At 46.7% G+C, this 22,024-nt stretch overlaps 8 protein-coding genes across 8 annotated transcripts; 3 read left to right on the top strand and 5 right to left on the bottom strand.

The window, feature by feature from the left end:
• Positions 1 to 1,186: 1,186 nt before the first annotated feature.
• LY89DRAFT_773458 (putative H /K ATPase alpha subunit) lies at positions 1,187 to 5,077 on the top strand (the record flags this gene model as incomplete). The annotated part of the gene is made up of 13 exons (XM_018221936.1): positions 1,187 to 1,451; positions 1,507 to 1,631; positions 1,832 to 2,045; positions 2,096 to 2,366; positions 2,414 to 2,654; positions 2,702 to 2,709; positions 2,743 to 3,108; positions 3,156 to 3,501; positions 3,550 to 3,866; positions 4,026 to 4,137; positions 4,180 to 4,265; positions 4,317 to 4,694; positions 4,759 to 5,077. 13 exons carry the CDS (start codon positions 1,187 to 1,189, stop codon positions 5,057 to 5,059), a joined length of 3,030 nt encoding a protein of 1,009 aa, XP_018073648.1. The 3' UTR covers positions 5,060 to 5,077.
• Positions 5,078 to 7,592: 2,515 nt separating this feature from the next.
• Positions 7,593 to 9,312, bottom strand: LY89DRAFT_683190 (ferredoxin reductase-like protein). The gene is made up of 4 exons (XM_018214653.1): positions 9,022 to 9,312; positions 8,873 to 8,954; positions 8,281 to 8,824; positions 7,593 to 8,167 (listed from the first exon to the last, which is right to left on the bottom strand). Exons 1-4 carry the CDS (start codon positions 9,182 to 9,184, stop codon positions 8,018 to 8,020), a joined length of 939 nt encoding a protein of 312 aa, XP_018073647.1. The 5' UTR covers positions 9,185 to 9,312; the 3' UTR covers positions 7,593 to 8,017.
• Positions 9,313 to 9,438: 126 nt separating this feature from the next.
• On the top strand, positions 9,439 to 10,527 carry LY89DRAFT_612909 (uncharacterized protein). The gene is made up of 2 exons (XM_018210644.1): positions 9,439 to 9,689; positions 9,917 to 10,527. Exons 1-2 carry the CDS (start codon positions 9,542 to 9,544, stop codon positions 10,399 to 10,401), a joined length of 633 nt encoding a protein of 210 aa, XP_018073646.1. The 5' UTR covers positions 9,439 to 9,541; the 3' UTR covers positions 10,402 to 10,527.
• On the bottom strand, positions 10,506 to 11,109 carry LY89DRAFT_780269 (uncharacterized protein; the record flags this gene model as incomplete). Its single annotated transcript, XM_018222367.1, has 1 exon — positions 10,506 to 11,109. Exon 1 carries the CDS (start codon positions 10,995 to 10,997, stop codon positions 10,506 to 10,508), a length of 492 nt encoding a protein of 163 aa, XP_018073645.1. The 5' UTR covers positions 10,998 to 11,109.
• A 269-nt stretch (positions 11,110 to 11,378) lies between these two features.
• Positions 11,379 to 14,874, top strand: LY89DRAFT_780268 (TPR-like protein). Its single transcript, XM_018222366.1, has 2 exons — positions 11,379 to 14,304; positions 14,355 to 14,874. Exons 1-2 carry the CDS (start codon positions 11,866 to 11,868, stop codon positions 14,430 to 14,432), a joined length of 2,517 nt encoding a protein of 838 aa, XP_018073644.1. The 5' UTR covers positions 11,379 to 11,865; the 3' UTR covers positions 14,433 to 14,874.
• Positions 14,875 to 17,133: 2,259 nt separating this feature from the next.
• Positions 17,134 to 18,476, bottom strand: LY89DRAFT_731695 (uncharacterized protein; the record flags this gene model as incomplete). The annotated part of the gene is made up of 2 exons (XM_018219602.1): positions 17,134 to 17,479; positions 18,307 to 18,476. 2 exons carry the CDS (start codon positions 18,474 to 18,476, stop codon positions 17,134 to 17,136), a joined length of 516 nt encoding a protein of 171 aa, XP_018073643.1.
• Positions 18,477 to 19,378: 902 nt separating this feature from the next.
• Positions 19,379 to 20,428, bottom strand: LY89DRAFT_667265 (uncharacterized protein; the record flags this gene model as incomplete). Its single annotated transcript, XM_018212962.1, has 1 exon — positions 19,379 to 20,428. One exon carries the CDS (start codon positions 20,426 to 20,428, stop codon positions 19,379 to 19,381), a length of 1,050 nt encoding a protein of 349 aa, XP_018073642.1.
• A 645-nt stretch (positions 20,429 to 21,073) lies between these two features.
• LY89DRAFT_488061 (putative prolyl 4-hydroxylase subunit alpha-3) lies at positions 21,074 to 21,985 on the bottom strand. The gene is made up of 3 exons (XM_018207868.1): positions 21,692 to 21,985; positions 21,410 to 21,622; positions 21,074 to 21,254 (listed from the first exon to the last, which is right to left on the bottom strand). The coding sequence occupies exons 1-3, from the start codon at positions 21,946 to 21,948 to the stop codon at positions 21,158 to 21,160; spliced, it is 567 nt and encodes a 188-aa protein (XP_018073641.1). The 5' UTR covers positions 21,949 to 21,985; the 3' UTR covers positions 21,074 to 21,157.
• Positions 21,986 to 22,024: the final 39 nt, after the last annotated feature.

Raw genomic sequence — 22,024 nt, 5'->3', positions numbered from 1 at the left:
TTGCGATGGCGACAGCAAATCAGCATCCGCACATGATCCCAGGTCCTTCAAAATTGACAGAGTAGAGCAATATTCGCCGTTCCTTTGGGAAGGATGGTAAGGGTGTGGCGGAGGTTCTTCCTATGACAGAGCACACTCGCCGGCGAGCAGAATCTACGGCAAAGAAAATCGAGGTCAAAGCAGAAGAACTACATACCTACGGGGTGGACATACCATTTCCGGACTTCTTTTGAAAGGTTTAAATAGACGACCCAAGGTTTGAACACTCCGTCATTGATGAGAAAGAAGTGTAGAACAATATTCTTATTAATCATAAATGGCTCTCCATCCACTGCAAGGTTCAGCGAGTTGTGCATTCCGGCCCTGCAAGGCTTGCAGTGTGACAAACAGGCGCCATGTGTCATTTCCATCCACAAAGACTCGAAATGAATGTTACATTCCGAAGCCACAATCAATTTGATATCATAGACGACATCTGAAGGGTAGCGTCGGTCGCTAATTGTCTATGAGGCAATTGAGGCATTTTTGTGCAATGCAAGAGTAAGCGAGACGAAGCACGTTTGCCGCCATCAACCTCTCCACAAATCGACATGCCAATATCAAAATCTCCATTGCAGAGAGGCGCAGCAGTACTGGCACCTCTGATCAGGTTTCCTGGTTTCTGGTGCTATCGTACGACCAATCACCAAGGACTGAGCGGAGACATTGCCCTCCAATCAAGACGTAATGTATTGGACCATTCGCAGATCAATGCCTCGAATATACTTCGTCCAAATCAAAAGATGTGTCAAGAAGGTGCGACTTGCTAATGGTGCTAGACTGTGTTGTTGAGGGATTTTCCTACCGTCCTCCTCTTTGCTCTCGGGCCGCCTGTCAAGCTGTCAAGCTGCAGATTGATGGTCTCGAGGACAGTGGTATCATTGTGAGAGCCACGTTAAACCAAGAATGTTCTATCCAGAGCCAAGGTACTGGGTCCCTCAGAGCTTTTGCTCTTGATAAAAGCATCGGCTGCTCCCACCGAGCTTGAAAGTATCTGAACCTTGGAGAGAGCTTAGACGCTCGTCCGTCTCAGCACGTTACTCCTTTCGGCTCTTGGTTGCTTAAATTATACTCTCTGAAGTTCTAGAACCTTGTATTCGTCTGTATCCTTTCGAGCGTGCTCCTCTATTCCTTTGACAGAGAAGTCATGGTTGAATCCGAAGATAACAAGGACAAGGCTCCTCGAATCCACTGGATCCAAAGCGATGTTGAGGCCGGAGAATCGAGACCGAGACCTGAACTACGTCGTTCAAACTCAAATATTTCCATAAACAGCGTCTATAGTAGAAGAGGATCGATCGATCCGGCATCTGCTCTCCCCATCCAGTATCGAACAGTATCCCACCAGATTGCTGAGTCGAAGGAAAAGAATGCTGCAGATATTCAAAAGGCAAAGGACACAGCGGCGAAAGGTACCGGCCCAGCGATTTTCAACACTAGTACAGATCAATAATTGACACTTTATAGAACTTGCAAATCTCGATTGGCATACTATATCACCGAAAGAAATCTATACACGCCTCTCCAGCTCTCCCTCTCAAGGTCTTTCATCGGAACAAGCTAAGCGACGTCTCACGGAATATGGAAGAAATGTACCTTCTCCGCCACCAACGCATTACTTCCAGCAGATACTTGGATACTTTTTCAGGGATTCGGATCAATCCTCTTGCTTGGATCGATACTTGTCTTTGTATCCTGGAAGCCGCTCGGAGAGCCACCTTCCCAGGCCAATTTGGCTCTTGCGATTGTTCTTCTGGCAGTGTTCTTCATTCAAGCCGCGTTTAATGCATAGCAAGACTGGTCCTCCTCCCGAGTCATGGCCTCCATCACGACGATGCTACCGGACAGCTGCATAGTTCTCCGTGATGGTGGCAGAGTGACGATAACAGCGACTGACATTGTCCCTGGTGACATTCTATTTATAAAGGCTGGAAACAAACTACCCGCAGATGTGCGCTTCGTTGAAATTTCGTCTGATGCGAAGTTTGACAGGTCGATCCTTACAGGTATGGAGTCCTCCAGATAGACCTCCAAATTGCTGCTGACGCAATGCTAGGCGAATCTGCCCCGCTACCTGGCACTGTCGATAGCAGTGATGACAATTACCTTGAGACGAAATGCATTGGTCTACAAGGAACTCATTGCATATCAGGCAGTGGCACAGGTGTGGTGGTTTTGACGGGTGATGCGACTGTCTTTGGCAAGATCGCAAAGATGACGAACGCCCCGAAAACTGGCTTAACTCCATTGGAGCGCGAGGTCCTGAACTTTGTAATAATTATCTGTTCCATAATGTTTACCATGATTATTGTTGTCATTATTGTTTGGTGAGGAGAGCACTCTTTCGAAGAAGCTTCAATGCTAATAGCCATAGGGCTGCATATTTGCGAAAAGAACATCCAGATTGGATCAATGTTCCCACTCTTATCGTTGATTGTGTCTCAGTCGCTATTGCGTTTATTCCTGAAGGCTTACCCATAGCCATGACTGCCTCGCTCACTATTACTGCGAATCTTATGCGGAAGAACAAAATCCTTTGCAAGTCTCTGAAGACTGTTGAGACGCTTGGTTCTGTCAGTGTTATCTGTTCCGACAAGACGGGTACTCTCACCAAGGTAAGACCGCAGTTTACTGCTTCCTGCTCTTTGGCTAACGATTGTAGAACAAAATGTATGTTACTGAGTGCTGTATTGGTACTCATAGCATGGATCCTCAAGCAGCCCGAGATGAAATGATGCAACAGTCTCAAAAGAATGGCAAGACCAACGCAGTTGCCCAGTTGAGAGCAATAGCAGTTCTATGCAATTCAGGAGAATTCGATGCGGCAATAAACGACCTTCCTCTTCACGAACGCAAGATCAACGGAGATGCTACCGATCAAGCAATTCTGCGTTTTTCCGAGTCTCTTGGATCAGTTTCCGAGATTCGTGGGTTATGGAAGAAGACATTTGAGCTTGCCTTTAATAGTAAGAACAAGTATATGATCCGGACTTTCGAGCTTGGGCAGGAAGAAGATCTGAATATTGCTCTGCCGTCAACCGAAGCTGCAACGTTCAGACCGGAAGACACGTAAGTCTTCAAGTCGAGCTTAGCCAACATCTGCTAACTTGAAGTAGGCTCCTTACCATTAAAGACGCTCCCGATGTCCTCATTGGTCGATGCACCAAGTATACCGGTACGGATGGAGAGACAAAAACTCTTGACGATACCACCCGAGCCAAATTCGAAGAGATCAAGAACACTTGGTCTGCGACCGGGCGGCGTGTGCTTCTGTTGGCTAGGAAAACAATATGCAAGGAGCAAGTCAGATCCTTGGCATACTCAAGCCAATTTGAAGACGTGGTCGTACACCATGCTAGGTCTGACTTGACCCTGGTTGGAGTCGTGGGTATCGTTGATCCTCGTGACGAAATCCCGTCTGTTGTTTCGATTTTGCGAGGAGCGGGAATTCGTATCTTTATGGTGAAGATCTCGTTCTTGTTCGTGAATCGTCTATACTGACGATTGTAGGTTACTGGCGACTTTGCCTTAACAGCACAAGCCATCGCGGTCGAGTGTGGTATTATCACTAATCCTCCACACCTTGTCAAGGGTGTCTCTGCCCTTTCTCGAGATTATGCGACTTCAAGCTTTGAATCTGATCCAGAGAAGAAAGTCGCCGTTGTTGACTCTGCAGCCAAGACCTCGATTATCCTTAGCGGCCCGGAGTTGATCACTCTCAACGAGAATCAGTGGGAGCAATTGTGCACTTATGATGAAATAGTCTTCGGTCGTACCACACCTGAGCAAAAGCTTCGCATCGTCCGCGAGTTCCAAGGCCGAGATGAGTAAGTCCATTTCCATACAATAAATATGGCAAACTCCTATTTGTGGAAGCCCAGACGCTGGGATATGTCTGATGCTAGAGGAACGGTGTCCCTTTGCAAGATTTTGAGACAGTTGCCTGTTCAACTCTCCTGCTGATACGGTACTAATGCTTTCGGTAGAATAGTAGGAATGACTGGCGACGGAGTCAATGATGCTCCATCCCTCAAAGCCGCTGACATAGGTATTGCTTTGGGGTCTGGCTCGGACATCGCTATCGAGGCCGCAGATATGGTACTTCTCGAGTCCTTCAGTGCTATCGTTGAAGCTGTGTAGTATGGAAGGGTTGTTTTCGACAATCTGAAGAAGACAATTACCTACTTGCTTCCTGCTGGATCATTTTCTGAGTTCTGGCCTGTCATGTTAGCCATGTCCTCCCTTATTGTTCTTGAGGTTACTAACCACTGTCGTAGGACCAATGTCGTATTTGGGCTCCCTCAAGTCCTCTCATCTTTCTTGATGATCATCATCTGCTGCTTTACTGACTGCGCTGCGGCAACTGTTCTGGCATATGAGAGCCCAGAAGCTGATGTCCTGCTTCGCAAACCTCGCAAGCCCAAGGTTGACCGTCTTGTTGACTGGAAGCTGATACTGCAATCATATGGTTTTATCGGCGTCATCGAAACTTTGACCTCCTTTGCAATGTCGTATTGGTATCTTCAGCGTAGTGGCATTCCATTCAGTGCTCTTTGGTTCAAGTATGGAACATTACCAAACAATATCGATCAAGATTACTACAACGCCAGATTAGCTGAAGCTTCAAGCATTTACTTTGTCAACCTGGTTGTCATGTAAGTTCCCGCCCCTTTCATGCCCGTGACTTGCACGTGTAATGGACACTTACAGGTCTTTCAGGCAATGGTTCAACCTTATGGCTTCGCGCACACGTCGTCTCAGTATCTTTCAGCATCCACCTATCCTCAACAAGCAGACTCAGAACTGGTACTTGTTCCCCGCGATTGCTTTGGCTCTTTGTATGGCTATTTTCTGGCTCTATATTCCGCAACTTCAGAGCACTCTTCACACCAGTCGTGTCCCTGCTGAACATTTCTTCCTGCCTGCTGCCTTTGGCTTGGGCATTCTCTTCTTGGACGAGTTGAGAAAATGGGGAGTTCGCAAATGGCCTGGAGGATTGCTGGAAAATTGTGCTTGGTAGAGTGAGGTGGAGGGTATCTGTTGATGGAGGAGAGAGCGGGTTGGTCAGAGGGTATAGCAACATAGTCAAACCAGAGACAAAGAATACAGCTAGTATTTTCTGTTGTTGACAATATTGTGAGAACCTGTCTTGTATTGTCTACAGAAGCAACATGTTGTGTTTTACATACCGCGAGTACCCACCGCAAAGTGAAGAGTAAAAAGCAAAAGGCTCAACAACCATCCAACCTTCATTGTCTAATGAGTTGTAAACTCTTAATTCCTTGGTCGTTCTCTGGCTGTCATGCTTGTCAGCTCTTGGTCTTTGGCCATCGGTACATATCAGTTTCTCGCAATCCTCGCAATCCTCGCAACTCAGGCTCGAAACTGCCGCACCGGTCACAACGCTCTCCTCGAGCAATCTGACCGTTCCTTTCCTGGTCTAGCTCGATAAACTTTCAACCCACAAACCATAACCAATTTTCTTTTGTCTTTCTTCCAGCTCTCCAACTCCCACCACAATCTCACCTCTTCACCACAAGCATTCCTCACCCCCTCACTCTCTCACTCTATACACAATCACTCTATCCATACAGCTGCGATCTTTGCGATATTTTCAAGCAGTCGGGATAACTCCTTGTCCCTAATTATATCTCACCTTCCTATCCCTCCATCTCCAACTTAACCTCATCTCACCTTTTCACAACAAGCATATCTTCTCTCTTCCTTGCCTCTCTCTATCCACAATCATTCTTTAAATCCAGCTTCAACCTCGTTGGCTCTTCTCAAGACCTGTGAAGAGTCCCTTAGTCATAAGCTTATTCCACCTTCCCTGCCTCGAGAGCCGGTCGCGATCTAGATCGAGTCCTGAATCTCGCAACGACTTCCTCTTTTTGGTCCATCACAGCTAACTAGCACGACTCATCAAGCTCCTCCTCCAGGCAAGTCAATCTCCCTTCTCAGCAACGCGTTGATAATTGTCACAGTCCCGCTCTATCCTGTTGACAACTTGGTCGCGCGAGGGTCGTTGCGTCTTTCACATCGAAGCACGCTCTCCCTTCGCTCACTCAAGTCGCAGAGTGACGACTTTGACTTCAGATATAATCAACTACCCATGAAGGAAGTTGCATGGCTCTCTAGGTACAGATCGACTCCAATTGGAGCTGCGCCACTCACTTGTGCTGTTTACACAAAAAGGCGACTTGATACACCCCTCCAATACCAACGCCTCCTTGGCGCTATCAAGTACTCAAGGTGAGAGTCAGCAAGTGGGGTTCTTTCCACCTTTTCTTATACCCCATTGTTTGAAAACAGATTGCTAACACCTTCTCAGACAGCATCGAGTCGATTGTTTGAAGCCTTTACCCACAAGCATACGGAGATCGAATTCCACAATACTACAAGTGTTGTTATGTGGGCGTCCAGATATGCTCTACTTCATATTGTACTGGGCAGCGAGAGTTACCTTCCTTGAAGTTATACCGCCAGACCATTTACTACTTTGAGTCTCCTCAACTCTTTTCCTGTCTCCGAAGCACACAATCCCCCTTGTCTATATCGCTGCTTTCCTGTGAGAGGTATTACTGCAGAGATATCAAAACACTCCAAACAATTTTGGGAAGATCAGCTTCACCACACCCGCTTGCTCTCTAAGTTGCTCTTTCAAGATCTAGGAGTTACTTTGAGAGTCTGGGTAGATTAAAACTCAGTCTTGCCATCGCCCATGCAAGCTAACGCTACCACCAGGTGTGGGCGATGTTATAGGACTTGAGGACATCACACGAAAACCGAAAGCATTGACAGAAAGCCGAAGTTGCCTTACCCAGGTAGTGCCTGAAATGTAAGTAGCTGGAGGTATAGTCACCGAAAGATCTCATAATGTTTCTTCTCAGAGTTCGTCAAGCAGTTTTGAAAACAATACACTTACCCGCTTGCTCTATAAGTTGCTCCCTCTAGGATGCGATATGAGAGTAGGGAAGATTAAATATCAATCTTGCCATCGCCAATGCAAGCGGTAATGCGCCAAGCATTGGCGATGTTATACGATTGATGACATCCCAGATATGAATACAAGTGTAAGTTAAGTTACGAGACCAAGGCCCGAATGATCATCAGTCCTTCTCAGGTAGTGCCTGGATTGTATTGTACTGCTGCAGAACTATTTCAAGCAAGAGCTTCCAAATTGTCAAGAATACGTGGGACTGATGTCCTTCACCCGGTTGCTCTATAAGTTGCTCCCTTTAGGATGCAATAGGAGAGTAGGGGAGACTAAAACTCAGTCTTGCCATCGTCCATGCAAGCTCGCGCTAGGTGTGGTCGATGTTATACGACTGAGGACATCCTAAATAGGAATCGGAAACATGAGAAAGTCGAGATTGAGGCCGACTTTTGCTTCTGAGTCGACCCAGACGACTACCATTAAAGCTGCGCTGTTCTAGGTTTCAGCAGGAACAGTGATGTCAGACTTTCAAACCACTTGTACGAAAGTTATGTGCATGCGCGGTATGACTAAAACTATACTAGATAGAGAAAAGTTTTGATTGAGCGGGAGCTATTTGAAGTTATCCTGACTATCACAGCCTGTGGAAGTAACCCAATGAAAATCATACAATTTGCAGCACGTGTTTCCCTGAAGAGTCAATTGTGAATCGCTTGCAAGGAGCATCAAATTTCTTTATTGGTGCTTGACAATTCTCCAAATGAGGTTATACAAATGAAGCTCAAGCAAAGTAGATGTTGGCAGGAAGAAAGATACTTCCATTGAGTGGCTTTTGCACTTCTCTATGGGCCTTTGCGCTACAAATCCAACCCTAGAACCACATGGCAAACAATGGGAAGATTCGGCCATTGGACGTGTTTCCAATCGAAGGCTTTGGGGTTCGAAGCACTTGCCAGAGCATAGCTAGAGATTTATGTATTATTTTTACTTTTGTATAACCGCGCTCCTTCCATCCCTCATACCGGTAACGTAACATCTAGTCTAGAAAGCGAAGACCTGATCTTCCAACTTGCTTACTGGTCTAGCCTTGGTGAAACCAAGACCCTCGGAGGCCTTCTTCATGGCAGATATCATGGGTGGAGGACCGCAGAGAAGGAGCTTGACATCGGAGGCTGGCTTTGGAAGCCATTTCTAGGAGGTCAATTGTCAGTGTTGATCTGGTGTTGAATGTGGGGCTTCTGGGGAATATTTCGGGAGTTTTTGTTTTAAAGAAGAGAAAATGTAAATCTAGAATGGGAGCATACCGAGATCATTTCTGGAGTAACAAATCCAACACCACCCTCCCACTTCTCAGGTGGATTGTTAAGCACATAGTGTACCCTGAATCCAGGGTCTTCTTTCGCCAGTGTGTCCAAATCCTCCTTCAACAGAATATCCTCCTGATTGACGTTGGCAAATATGAGGTCGATTTGCGTCTTGTCGCCAGTGGGGCGTCCTCGAATAACAGCGCGAATGATTTGCAACATGGGTGTAATTCCAGTTCCTCCAGCAATCATGCCAAAAGCACGAACCATATTGGGTGTATAAACCATAGCTCCCTTTGGTCCTCTAACCTTGATTGTCTGTCCAACAACCAGAGATGCCATATGTTTCGAGATATTTCCGGTAGGATAGGATTTGATGAGGAGGTCGAAGAAGCCTGGCTGGTGGTCACCAGAGACGGGGGTATATGATCTGACAATCTCTTTGGAGGCGCCATCTGGCTGAGGGAGGGTGGCAGCAATAGAAATGTGCTGGCCAATTGGCAGACCGAGAATTGAGGTTGTAGAAGGGAGTTTGAATCGGTAGCTATACTCAATTAGCACGGTTGAGAGTGGGGCAAATCCATGGACTAACATTGCTACATTGTGCGAGATAATTGTTTTCTCGCTCAGTTCGAAGTCTTGGAAGACATCAGGTTTTAGGACTGGCTTAGCTCCTACAGAATTTATTAGTCGACTTCTCGGAGGCATGTGGTAGCCTGCGCCAATGCAACGAATACATACCGCCGCTGAAGATCTTGATCGCTCCCAAAGCCAGTGCAACAATCACAGCAAATGGAAGCCAATCTTGCTTGACAATGAAGGTTCCAACAAGTAGGAGACCAGATGGAATATAAACACCATTAATGTACTCCTTTGAAAGGAAAGGACTTCCGGAAGTCGACATTTTGATACCTTGTGAGATATTGTTGGGAATTTTTCGATGCGATTCTCAGATTGAATTTTGCTGTCCTGAGTCTGCGACAAGAACTCTTGGGGTCAGATCAAGACAGATATCTGAGACAAGCCGTCGGACAAGCAGAAGGAAGTGGTGGTGTCCGTCAATGTCTGGACATTTGAGAGAATCCGGGGATGTTAAAAATATCGGGTCCCGAGGATTCAGAAATCACCGAGTCTAAGCCGAGTCGGGGATTTCTCAACCTTTTGGGAAACCCTGTCCGGCACTGACATGCATTGGCTGACACGTTCTCGATTATACCTGATTAGATATCGCTACTGTTAAAGGACTTTTTACACGATCAAGATGGGGAATAATACAATTTCCCTTGAGAAGGGAAAGGTGGTCGCTGAAGAGGCCCCCTTTCCGTTGACCGATGTGGACAGATGGGTATTATCACAAACAGATGAGGAATTCCATCTGCATGATTGGGAGGAGTTGAAGGTGATCATAGGTGAGTGCTGCTTTATTTCAGTAAATATATGTCTTTTTATTCTGCGAAATTATTTCAAATTCTCCATGATTGTATTGCTCTCCGAGATCGGGTTCCAAAAGACCGGCGCTGCTCATCCCATCTTCGCAGGGGCATTTTTACATTCCACGTGATTGGAATATGTCTTCATTCTTCCATCTTAGCCTTGTTGTGCTTTGCAGTAGTTAACCTTGCTAATAATGTACTAGCTACCAACAAGCTTGAGACTCTCAAAAGAAAACCATCAGATCTTCGCCGCTATATGGCTTGGTCCTCGGAAATCAAAGCACAGTACGGAAGCATGACCAAGTATCTCATCCAGCACCGTCTACCTTGGGGCTCGCCACCTTTCACCTACAACTCTCCCATACCATTTGAAGACCCCTCAGACTATAAGATCTTGCTCAACGACTGGCCGTATGGTCTTACACCAGACATCACGCATATCGTCGTCTGGTCCAAGACACCCATTGAAACAGACAGTACAAGAGGGGATGTCACGGATGCTAGCAAGAAGATTATCGAAGAGTTCGTAGAAAAAGCGTTTACAAGAAGATTAGGTGATTCGAGTCGAGTGACATGGTTCAAGAATTGGGTTTCGTTGCAAAGCGTGAGAGCTTTAGAGCATGTGCACGTTTTGGTGAAAGATGCTTCAAAGGAAGACTTGGAGTTTTGGACTGGCAAGGCATTATAATTAGAAATAGATCAGAGAACAAGGAGTAGGAGAAGTGATCTTGTAGAAATGCCTTACTATATTACTAGTGCTTTCTGTGTATGGGTTAGAACTACAAAATAGCCTCATGCAGCTCTCCTTTGCTTCCGATTTCCAGCCATAGCCGCTTGCTCATCGGGCATCTGTCCTTGCTGAGCACCACCCATCATCCCCCTCGCCAGACCAAGTAATCCGTATCCTTTATATGCCCCATAAACCGGTACAACGCTATACACGATCCATCCCCAATTGCCAAAGAGGATGACACAGACCAGGCTCAACCAAGTGACCCATATGATGTCAAACATATATTCCGTCAACCCTGGAGCAGCCAGATCTTCTCCTGCGCTCTTCAATGCCTTGGTATTTGCATCATACTTCGGTCTTCCTGTAGTCTCGAGGATATACTCTGCCACGCCGCAAGGTATCGAAAAGATCAGGTATGCTACCAACGAGCGGCGCTTGAAGATCAGATTGAAGAGGAGGAAACTGGTGTTTATCGCAAGCGTGCCAATGTGGAGATTATTGAGGGACGAGATGTTGGCTTTCGCACGGTCTTTCTTTGCCTTCTGTGCCATCTTGTCGCAATTTGTCTCTGCAGACCAGGAGAGAGGGGGTATGACGAGCTTGCGGATCAGGAAAACGTGGTCGTGTGCGCTTAATTGACAATCAGAAAGAAGGGTCGCTAGTGAGGCTAGTGGTGGCTAGCTGGGCAAAATATCGTGAATAAATGATCTCTGAATACCAACACGAAATGACTACTTCGATGGGTGAATTCGAGGGTTATCAAAATAGAAGCCTCTAACTGGCCGTCCTCAATTCACTTGGCTATGTAAAATAATTGGCGAGGCTGAACCCAAAATCGATTCGTGCTTGGGCCTCTTTTGCTGACATAAGTTGCGTCTGTTGCCACGCCAAATTCAACGCTCCCAGCCAATGATTCTACCCGCCGCCGGTTGCATCAACATCGCGAACATATGAACCAGGAACGTTGTTGATAGAGCTGCTATAGCCAACCTCTTCAATATTATACAACCTCTTTCTTCTGACATCTGCAGTCTTTGCGGACATCAGCCATTGTTTTCGGCGTGCGGATTGTGGCGGATTCTCTTCTTCCTCTCGTTATCCTGGGCCCACGGTCTTGTTGTTCTCGCGAGTACTCGACCACGCCTTGCCATCGATCTACCTTTACCTCCCACGACCCCCTCTACGAAATAATTGTAATGATCTCTCACGACTCATAGCGACTGCTCGCAGATCGTCATTTTGCTGTCAACGAAAACTTCCCACCGCGAACATAACACGACAAGGGAGCGCTTAGATCTGGAACAGCCTCGAGCTCGATACACAACCGCCGAGCAACTCAAGTTGTCGGCTACATGGCCAGACCCTCGTAGCACCTCCATACCCGAATCGAACCTGTGTCCTTCTTTTGCAAACACCAAGATGGCGCCTACCCACACCTGCGTGGTGAACCAGCTACGGCAGCTTGTCTATTACCACCTCGACAACAATCTCCTGAAGAATGCTCTCTTCTTTGCTGAACGTCTAGAGGCTATCGACAGGCGGTCTTCGGAGTCAGCTCACCTCCTTTCTCTATGCCACCTGCGCTTAGGCGATAATGCTTCAGCTTACGAATACTCGAAAACCGCGGGGTCAAGGGGATCTCAACTCGGATGTACCTATGTCTTTGCGCAAGCTTGCTTGGCCTTACACAGATACAAAGATGGGATAACGGCGCTGGAGAAAGCCAAAGCGTTATGGGGGGCAAAGAATAACTTTGGAAAGCACACAGCAAACTCGAGACAACTGCTGCCTGACGCTGCCGCTGCAAGCTGTTTACTGGGAAAGCTGTACTATGGATATGATGATAAGCTCAAGGCGACACGTTGTTTCGAGGAATCCCTGAAGTTAAATCCTTTTATGTGGGACGCGTTCACAGGTCTCTGCGACATGGGAGTTCCTATGCGGGTCGAGAATATCTTTAAGATGAACCCAGAGATGGAGGCGATTATAAAACAAGGGTACCCAGATCAGTTGGAGTCACAGTCTTCGAAGGACTCGGTAGCCTCGATCTCAACAATGCCAGATCAGGAACGAACTCGGCCCAGCACCCGACCCGCCTCAGTCGTCAGCGATACTCCAGATCCATTCAACAACGTGTCAACTCGAGGCTTTGCGGGTGGGATTTTTGGAACATTGGGAATTTCTCAGAAGCTTAACGAGAGCAATCCGAGTCTGACAAATCTTCCAGCAGCTGGAGGTGGAGGCATTGGACCAGAAGCTATGGAAACACCAACAGGACCGAGCGCTATCCTCGATGTGACCCAGAATCGACGAGATCCTGGTGTGTTAGCATACTCCAATGAAGCACCTCCTGCACCAACAAGGAAAACACGAACATTGCAAGGACTTGGAATGGATTTCTCAGTGGACGCTCCCAAGATGAGTCGCGGTATAACTTCGAAGCGTTCACAGAAACTTCCAATGCCACGTGCCATCCCGTATGAAGAGCACGTAGACGAATCCGCAGCTGCACAGGCTGTCCGATCCAACAGTGTGTCACATACTACAGGCGACCGGAAAAGAACAGTTTCAGGTCAGGTCGTGCCCAGACAGAGTTCAGAAGATCCAGGTGCACCTCAGCGGAGAAGTGTCAGACTCTTCAATCAAATTAGGCCGACAAGCACGAAGTCGTCGAGTAACGGTCCAACCATCGGATTGCCAGCAGGGCGAGAACTCAAGAAGACTAGACAGCCCATATCCAAGATCATGCGGCCAAGCTCAAGTGCCTCAACGGTTGGTCGTCAAGTTAGCGGGAACAGGAAACCCGTCGAAGAGCCTATGGACGTTGACCAAAAGGAGACGAGCTCACGTTCTTGGTATGGAACGGTCACCAGCATACAACCTCCTAAATCGTCGGAGCCAGACTCTGTGAAGCAGGAAGTGGCCTTGAAATTCTTGCTTGATCTGTTTAGAACGTTTGGCAGCGGCTATTTTGCATTGTCAAAATTCGCGTGCGCAGATGCTTTGCAACTGTATAATCAGTTGCCTAAACAACAACAAGACACTGCTTGGGTGATGGCTCAGATGGGTCGTGCTTATTATGAGCAGGCAGCGTACGCAGAAGCTGAGAAGTATTTCAAAAAGATCAGACAACTTGCACCCACTCGGTTCGAGGATATGGAGATATATTCCACTATCCTGTGGCATCTCAAACGCGAGACTGATCTTGCATTCCTTGCTCACGAGCTTATTGACTCGTCATGGCAGTCTCCTCAAGCTTGGTGCGCGCTTGGAAATTCATGGTCACTTGCCAGAGATCACGAGCAAGCTTTACGCTCTTTCAGACGTGCCACTCAATTAGACTCCAAGTTCGCCTACGCGTTCACACTCCAAGGACACGAGCATGTTGCCAATGAAGAGTATGACAAGGCACTTGTTGCTTACCGAGCCGGTATGACTGCTGACAAGCGGCACTACAATGCTTGGTATGGTCTTGGTAGAGTGTACGAGAAGCTTGGAAATTATGACAAGGCCTTCTTCCACTTCGAAAACGCTTCGCGGATCAATCCTACCAACGCTGTCCTGATTTGTTGTATTGGTACCGTACTCGAGAAGCAAAAGGACGCTCGACAAGCTCTCCTCTACTTCACGAAGGCCACTGACTTGGCGCCTCGGTCTACCTTGACCAGATTTAAGAAAGCAAGAACACTGATGGCTTTAGGCTTGCTTGATCACGCTTTGAGTGAGCTCACCGTGCTGAAGGATATGGCTCCGGATGAAGCCATGGTGCATTTCTTACTCGGCAGATTATACAAGAGTATGAGAGAACGTGGACTCGCTGTACATCATTTCACCATTGCCTTGAACTTAGATCCTAAGGTATGCACATTCATTGCCGTCCTCCCAGACTCTTCTAACATGTCAAACAGGCGAGTCAGCAGATTAAGGAAGCTATCGAGAGCATCGAAGAAGATGATGAGGACTACGAGAACAGCATGACCGCTTGAGTCAACTCTCAAGCTCCATGTTCTACTTCTCCGTTGTGTTGGGGAAGCGACGTTTTGAGCCATTGTGCTCCATAAACACTATTATTATTTTCCGCCACGCCTTCACCGTCACCGACTTCATCCTCTTCACCCTCACATATAATTACACAGCTGCATAACAGCATGCAGCATGATGATACGATACAGACGTTAGTTCTTGGGTCTCGGGGCGGGGCACAGAACCACGGAAGCATTGCATAAAAACCGGCGTTATCTTTGGGATTGGAAGTGAGAAACTCACACTATTATGGTGATCATAGCGTGGGTGTTGTTCTATTGTACATAGGATTGTCAGGGTATGGAATCATTGTGGCATTGACATGGTGCGAGGTCAATTTCTGTGATGATGGTACAGTCCAAGGGGTGTATGGATTTTGCACCAAGCAGAGAAATAGAATGCTCGATTCGTATTCCAAAAAATTTTTACACGTGAATCATGCCTTTTCGAGTATTATCTCTCTGAACTATCGTATTCGTTACATGCGAATACGATCCAATTGAGACCTCTAATGATGCAAAATACAACCACTTCGCCGAAAATCGTGATGTCAAAAAAAGATAGCATCTACCAAAAACTCAGTTTATAAAAATAAAAACCACTAAACCAAAAGGCAAAAAAACACCTCAGGTCATTGCTCAACAGGCGTCACGGACCCACCCTGCGAACCCGAAGATCCTCAAGATTGAGCCGGACTAGCTCTCTAAGGGAACACTCGATCATCGAAAGTGGGTAGTGAGGGAGTATGACTATTTCTCCACTCTACCACACAGCCTCTCTGGTGTTTGTCATGTTAGAATTTTGCTTATTTAACTTTATGTAGATGTTGTGGTAAGCGAGGGGTTTTGGGCTGGTGGGCGACGAGAGAGGCGAGGCTGGGTTGGGTTGGGTTGGTGGGATTCACTTTCATGGATTTGGAGATTTGGGTTGATATCATTGATAAAGTTGGGCTAATGGTGTCTCCGAAAGGAGGGCATTATCTTCTACTTAGCATTTGCATTCATGGGCCAGCCATGGGTAGAGAATCATGAACGGGAGGCTCCCAACAATAACTCGGAAAACGTCGATGCCAGCGTTGACTTCCCAAACATCTCCGCACTTATTCGCTCAAATCAGGACTATGCCTATGGTAAATAATTCCAATCCTCCATGCTCGAGCTCCTTCTCCATGGAGTCCGCTTTATCAGCACATCCTTGATATTCTCATTGGTTATGTAGTTCCTGACTTCTTGGTACATCCAGGGATTTATGGATTGGGCTTGAGCCATGCTTGATCCACAAGGGTAGTATTGATATGGTTTGAGAGATCTAGCTCTATCTCCAAGGGGTATTTTATCGTAGTCTTGAGGCGTTTCGTTAACTATTGCAACTGTGGCGCCAATAAATCGTTTAGTGCCGGCGAAGTCATAGATCAAGACTTTTGTACTCGGTGGGGTGCTTGGGTGGAACATTGAGTTTGCAGTAAGGAAAAGCTCTTCTAGATATGGTGTTGTTGATTTTTGAGTGAGAATGTTTTGAGTTGATGGTGGATGGAGGAAGTTAGAGAGACTTTGAAGGGCGTTTTATAGATAATTTGTGCCCTGCACAATACTACTTCTTTGAATCATATTGGATTTACTACGTGACTCTGTGCAAAGAAATAATTCAGATCTCAACATAGCTTCTCTTGACTCGCAAACTTTTTATTATGCTTGCTAACTAACACAATCACTGGCTTATCTCTGCATGGTCCTCTATTCATACTAACAATCTGCATATTTCAAGTATATCCGACCAATCTGATCTTCGTCACTTTTGTCTGGAATTATCTTTATCCACATCATCCGAGGGTTTGTCTCCTTAAAAAAAGCCTTCACTTCTTCGTACTGGCAGAAGTCTATCGTTCGTACCGCATCCTCGTCTTCTCCAGGGTAATTGTTGAACTGTTGGAGACATGCTGGCCAATCTCCAAGAGGTCCGGAGGGATAGTCTGCCTCTCTGTTTATTACATCTCCGTAGATAGCCGCGTAAAATTGTCTCTTGCCAGCGAAATCGAAGATCAAGATTGGTGTATCTGGAGAACTGTTTGGGTTGAACCTTGTGTCTTTAGATTGCGATGGCTTCTTTAACACGTGTAAAAAGTGTAAGAGCTTTTTCAACACAGTGTGTGAAGCTCTTTCAGATTCGATGTTGTTGACTTGTGAGTGAGAGTGTCTTGAGTTGATGGTAGGTTGATGGTAGGTTGATGCAGGAGGTTAGAGGGACATCGAGGAGCCTTTATAAGGCAATTTCCGACATGGACAGTACTGTCTCCATGAATCATACTGGTATTATCAGGTCACCGTAAGGAGCATATCGATGATTCAGATCTCGTCATAGCTTCTCTTTGCTCAGACAATCTTCATTATGCTTGCTGCCTAGCACAATCACGAAATTTGTAATGTACATGCATATTGATTCAAGCACGCGCGATCTCCATATACCCAATAGACTTCAGAGCAGCTCATTGATACCATAAAGCCGGAACATTATGTGACACTATCAATACAGTTTGTGCTCTCCTATGACCCAGATGTTAGTCCTCACTTCCAATCATAAGAGAGCACAAAAGAACATACTCCCAAGACATACATCAGACTCCTTATACTCTCCAAGACCAGAAAAAGCCTCACCAAATCTCTGTTCTCAGAGCTTCACAAATAACAGTTTGTAGTATCCGGCCCTCCATCCAGCAATGACCCAATCAGGTAATTGCATCAAATCTCCTCCCATAACGGCAAGAGTATCATTGACTTCCTGATCGAGATTCGCACGACGTGGACAGTCTGGATTTCCCAGGCCACAGCACCCACGATCGTTTGCGCGAGCGAGATGGAGGTAGATTGTAGGATTCGCGGTTGATTTTGGGTCGATCAGTAGGACTCCATCTGGTAGCATATCTTCTTCCGGCGAGTTCCGACTTTTGAGGAGATATTGGCGTTGTTTGTTGAAGTATCGAGAATCGCGGACAGTGGGGCGGACAAAGGAGTGGCTTCAAAGTTTGTCAATATGAAGATGTTCAAAGCTTGAAGTAGAGACGGGAATGGACAGCGCAACTTTGGAGTTTAGGATGACGGTCCACATGATATCTTCGGAAGACGGGCTGCTGGATTCACAGCAGGGAACAGCATGACTTCGATCATTGTCTTGAATCATGATTAGATCTGTAATTGATTGGAGCTGGGGAAGTTGAGATATGAATGGCAAGTATTGGTAGCAGATGTGTCACAGAGTATAATCACTGGCGATTTTTGGACTGGTCGAGCAAATTAAAGATATCTTTATGACTCCTGGCAAGAAAATTCTATAGTCCAGTTCCGCGGACTACAACGCAGCATCTTCCGCCAACAAGTATACTCGTAAGGACTATTCGTGACTCAAAACTTCCGTTGAAGGTAGCAAGCCTAGCATTGCGCGAGACCGCCATATAGGGTGAATATTGTTGGCGCAAGTAATGGTGAAAGAAAATACCGCTGCTTTTACGTAAAGTTTAGGGGCTTGAAGCAGCGGTGCTCGGCTAACTCGCTTGGAATTTGCACTATGAACAAGGTGGGTACCTATGCAAGCTCTCATACTTTATGATCTCTCCAAACTAATGTACAAGTTCTTTGTATCCCAATACCAGCACTGAGACCATCCGCGAATTCCAATAGAAACAATCACTCCAAGAGCCAATCCACCCAAGCTAGAGAATGCTATACCGGTATCTTGACGTAAATTTGCGTGAACTTTCCCTGATTTCTTCCCTTGATAACCCAGGGGGGTAATTTACAATCAACGATGTGTTCCGGGGAGTTGCCAGCCTTAAGTACCGCATACAGCAGACCACTATTGTAGATGGGGATCCCGGAGTGGTAGTCTATGCTCGTAGCCGTCGCGGCAGGTGCAAGGCTGTATTTATACCCGCATTGAGAGCGAGTGTCGAGAACGACTGCTGGGTCATCGATTCTTGGTTCGAACTTCTTGACTTTTGACTGTCTGGTTCCCATGGTATCGATGGAGGATAAGGATGTAGGCTTCCTTGATTCGGCACTTTGTAAGTAGATTGAAGAATGAGAAAGGGAAGCGCATGACCAACACTTTATACGAATGTTTCGAAACCACAGGACTCATAGCCCTCGACAGGGTTTGACTCAAGCGAAGCCTTATGAGGACCCATTCAGACGCCTGTCCCGACTGTTGATGTATATCCCTGCAACCACACTGAGCCTATAGGCCTCAGTCTCCATTAGCGATAATTATTCTCCACCCAAACGTATTCGAACTTTCCGATCAACCTTCCAGCCCTCACTTTATATGGTAGTCTCTCCAGCCTAGTCCTCTCATATGCCTCGCCCCATCTTGGCGTCAATCGAATCTCTTTTGCCCATTTCAGGGCACAGACCGGGTACGCGTTCTTATCGATCTTGGAGTGACGTTTGTAGGAGAATCTATCGGATTGCCAGTGATAAACGGCTTAGAGAGGATCGTGAGGGTCGTAGTCCTCTCGAGAGCAGTCGAGCGGTAGGAGGTAGGAGCTCGTGGACATTCGATGACAGCTGTCAGCTGGGGCGGGTTGGAGGATCGTTGTGGGTGTTTGGGAAGGGGAGAAGGAGAGAGTGGGAAAATATTCAGTTATAGTTTACATCATTTAGCTGAGTGGTGTGAATAACCACCACCACTCTTGCAATATCTCTCTGTCGTGAGCTTTTTCATTGTTATATTCGACCTTTGGCCTTTGTGACTCTGATGTCTTATCGACAGGTCGTAAAAGCTTGTCGAGATCAGTGTTTCCTCTGTATCAAGGCGTATGTCTCTCCATCTCCAGACCTTAACACCAATTGAGTCTACTTTCCATCCATTCTCGGTCGTAAACAACGCACATTCTATAGCTACAATCCACTGAATCCACTCAGGCCCTCTCAACAAACATATCCGCAATCTTCCGCAATCTTCTGCCCGTCAATACCCACGTTGGTAATTCCACCTGCCTCTCCCTCAGACGAACTTCGTGATCAAACTTGTCGAGGTTTCTCCAACGAACAGTGACCGTGTCCCCAGACTTTGGTAGCTGGACAATGGTCATCCTTCCGTCGCACAAGAGGGGTGGATTGTCAACACTCATGGTCAACGATTGAGATGTTGTCTCCACTTCCTCTCCGTTTCCGTTCTTCGTCAACGAGCTTCTCTTCTCTGCCCTGAACTTCTTGGTTCGGATGTTGTAGATTACGGTAGGATCTTGCTCGGCTCTGACAAACAAATCGTAGTATTCAATGAACGCACCGGATGAATGACGGTCGTTCTGGGTCGGTCTCTTGGCAGCTGGTTCATTGATATCATTGTGCTCAATCTCCGTCGTCATGGCATCTTCGAAAGAGTCGTCAACGAACGTAGCAAGATCTTCGTCGTCAAAGGAGAACTTTCGGCGAGGAGGGGAGCCAAGGCGAGTTGGCAATCGAAGTGCTCTCTTCTTGTTCGGCTTGGGAAGAGTGTCTGGCCTGGGTTGCTTCTGGTATGACCCGTACACATATTCTGGGCCTTTTGCCCGCTTTGGCATAGCCTGACTTAGGTAATATCCTTCAACTTCTTCCAGACGACTGGCTTTTGGTGGGGAGAAAGTCTGGTCTGAATGCTTTAGAATCGACTTTCTCAATGACGCGGGAGAGTTTGAAGGTTCCAGAGAAGTAGGAGCTTTAAGGCCCTCTCCTTGTGCGGTATATTCTGATGGCGTACTTAGTGGCTCCAGAAATCCAACACTCTTCCGTACTTTCTCCGGTTCACAGCTGTACAACTCTGCTGGCGTTTTTTCTGACTGCCAAGTGATCGGAGATGGGGACGGACACTCAAGTTCGGTTATGTCAGGCGATTGGAAGCTCAACAAAGGTAGGATAGGGGGGCTTGATAGTGGTCGGGCGCGAGACGAACATGGCGTAACGTTATTGTCGGACTCTGGAGGAGGCATCGTCGCAAGTTCCCTGTCTGAAGAAAGCACAAGCTCGTGGATCTATCAAACTTGAAAGGAGTATCGTTGGGTAAGTCAGCTTGTGGATTATCGAACTTGAGAGGGAAATCTTCGGGTAAGAAAGTGATAGTCCTAGCACAAGCTTGTGAATTTATCGAACTTGAGAAGAAAATCGTTGGGTAAGAAAGTGATAGCCCCAGGCTAGTGACGCGCTCACAAAGCGATGATTGGGGATCTTTCTTTGTGCAGCGTTCGTTGTTGGTTGATGTTGATCCGAGCAAGTTTACTTAATTTCGAATCATTGATTACACTAGCGCCTTCGAACCGGTCCCCAACTCCAGATATTCAACCCGATCTTGGAGCCTGACCTGACAGGTAATCCAGCATGCCATGTCTCTTCATATCCTCGGCCATCTGGTCCTAAATTCTCCCAGTACACAGCATTGCCAGAGATAGGTTTGAAGGTAATGCCCATCTTCGTCTTCTCTATATCTTTCGTCTCATCTCTAGTATCCTCGCATTCAAGAAACTCACACCATCTCCCTCTACTAATATCCGGCATAGCAAGCCTTGGAAACTCCGTCCCACCTCCTTCACATCTATCGACAAATAAGTATACTCTTCGGCAGCGATATAACAGTGAAGTAACTCCTCAGAGGTGTTTAAACAAATCCTCTTTAGTGAGTAGCTCTTGGGGATGGTCCCGCAGAGACTGGCTCTTAAAATGATTCACAACAAAGGGCAAAGACTGACGTACTTAGCGTTAACATAGACCATGAACGTACTGACTCGATCGGCTTCTCTACTGGCGCCGCTCCAGTCATAACTATAGACAATTCAGTATACGCTTTTGACAAAGACCCAGGAGCCGAAGCATCCGAAGCGTTGACACGAGTCTTCTCTGACGAATGGCTCCCGACGAGACTCCCAAAGAACTCGGCTCCTACAATGAATACAAAACAATGGCATATTTTCACGTACTGGTGGTTATAGTGACCTCCTATACCATATCTTTGCGTTCTCAGCCGTTCAATGTGGATATCTGGTCTCCATCCCTGGAAGTCTCGAGCCCGATGCTCAACACAGCGGACGACATCATCACGGTCAATGAGAGCAACTTCTGAGAATCGAATGTCTTTCTGAATAGATGTCTCAGCTCCAGCGGAAACGGTCGATGGAGCAAATTTATCCTCGCTGTTATGGTATCAATCACGTGTATATTTGTGGAGCGGAAAGGCCGGGACGAGAAATCTCTGAATATACCTTATATCTATTAAGTGCTTCGACTCGTCTGGACTTAGAAAGTTTTCAATATAGATGACAAGCGGCTCTTGTGAGAGGATATGTGTATTGTAGCTGTGGGAAGGACATGAAAGAGGTACGTCGTCGGCGATCAAGGAGCTGTTGAGAATCGCAACATGTTGCGCCTGAGGTCTTGGAGAAGTGCCGAAGTATGAATTGGATATTGGCAGATACACAAACATGTAAAGGAGAGGCAAAGCAGCAATGTAGCCTAACATCTTTGTGATTCCGTCTTAGCGTCCTTAGCAGTGTTAGTGAGTGGTGAGGTTACATTGAGCGCGGCAATGTCCCAAT

Source organism: Mollisia scopiformis (assembly GCF_001500285.1).
Source record: "Mollisia scopiformis unplaced genomic scaffold LY89scaffold_8, whole genome shotgun sequence".
Taxonomy (NCBI): Eukaryota; Fungi; Ascomycota; class Leotiomycetes; order Helotiales; family Mollisiaceae; genus Mollisia; species Mollisia scopiformis.
The sequence above is the reverse complement of the archived record's forward strand: the minus strand, read 5'-3'. Positions and strand labels throughout refer to the sequence as shown.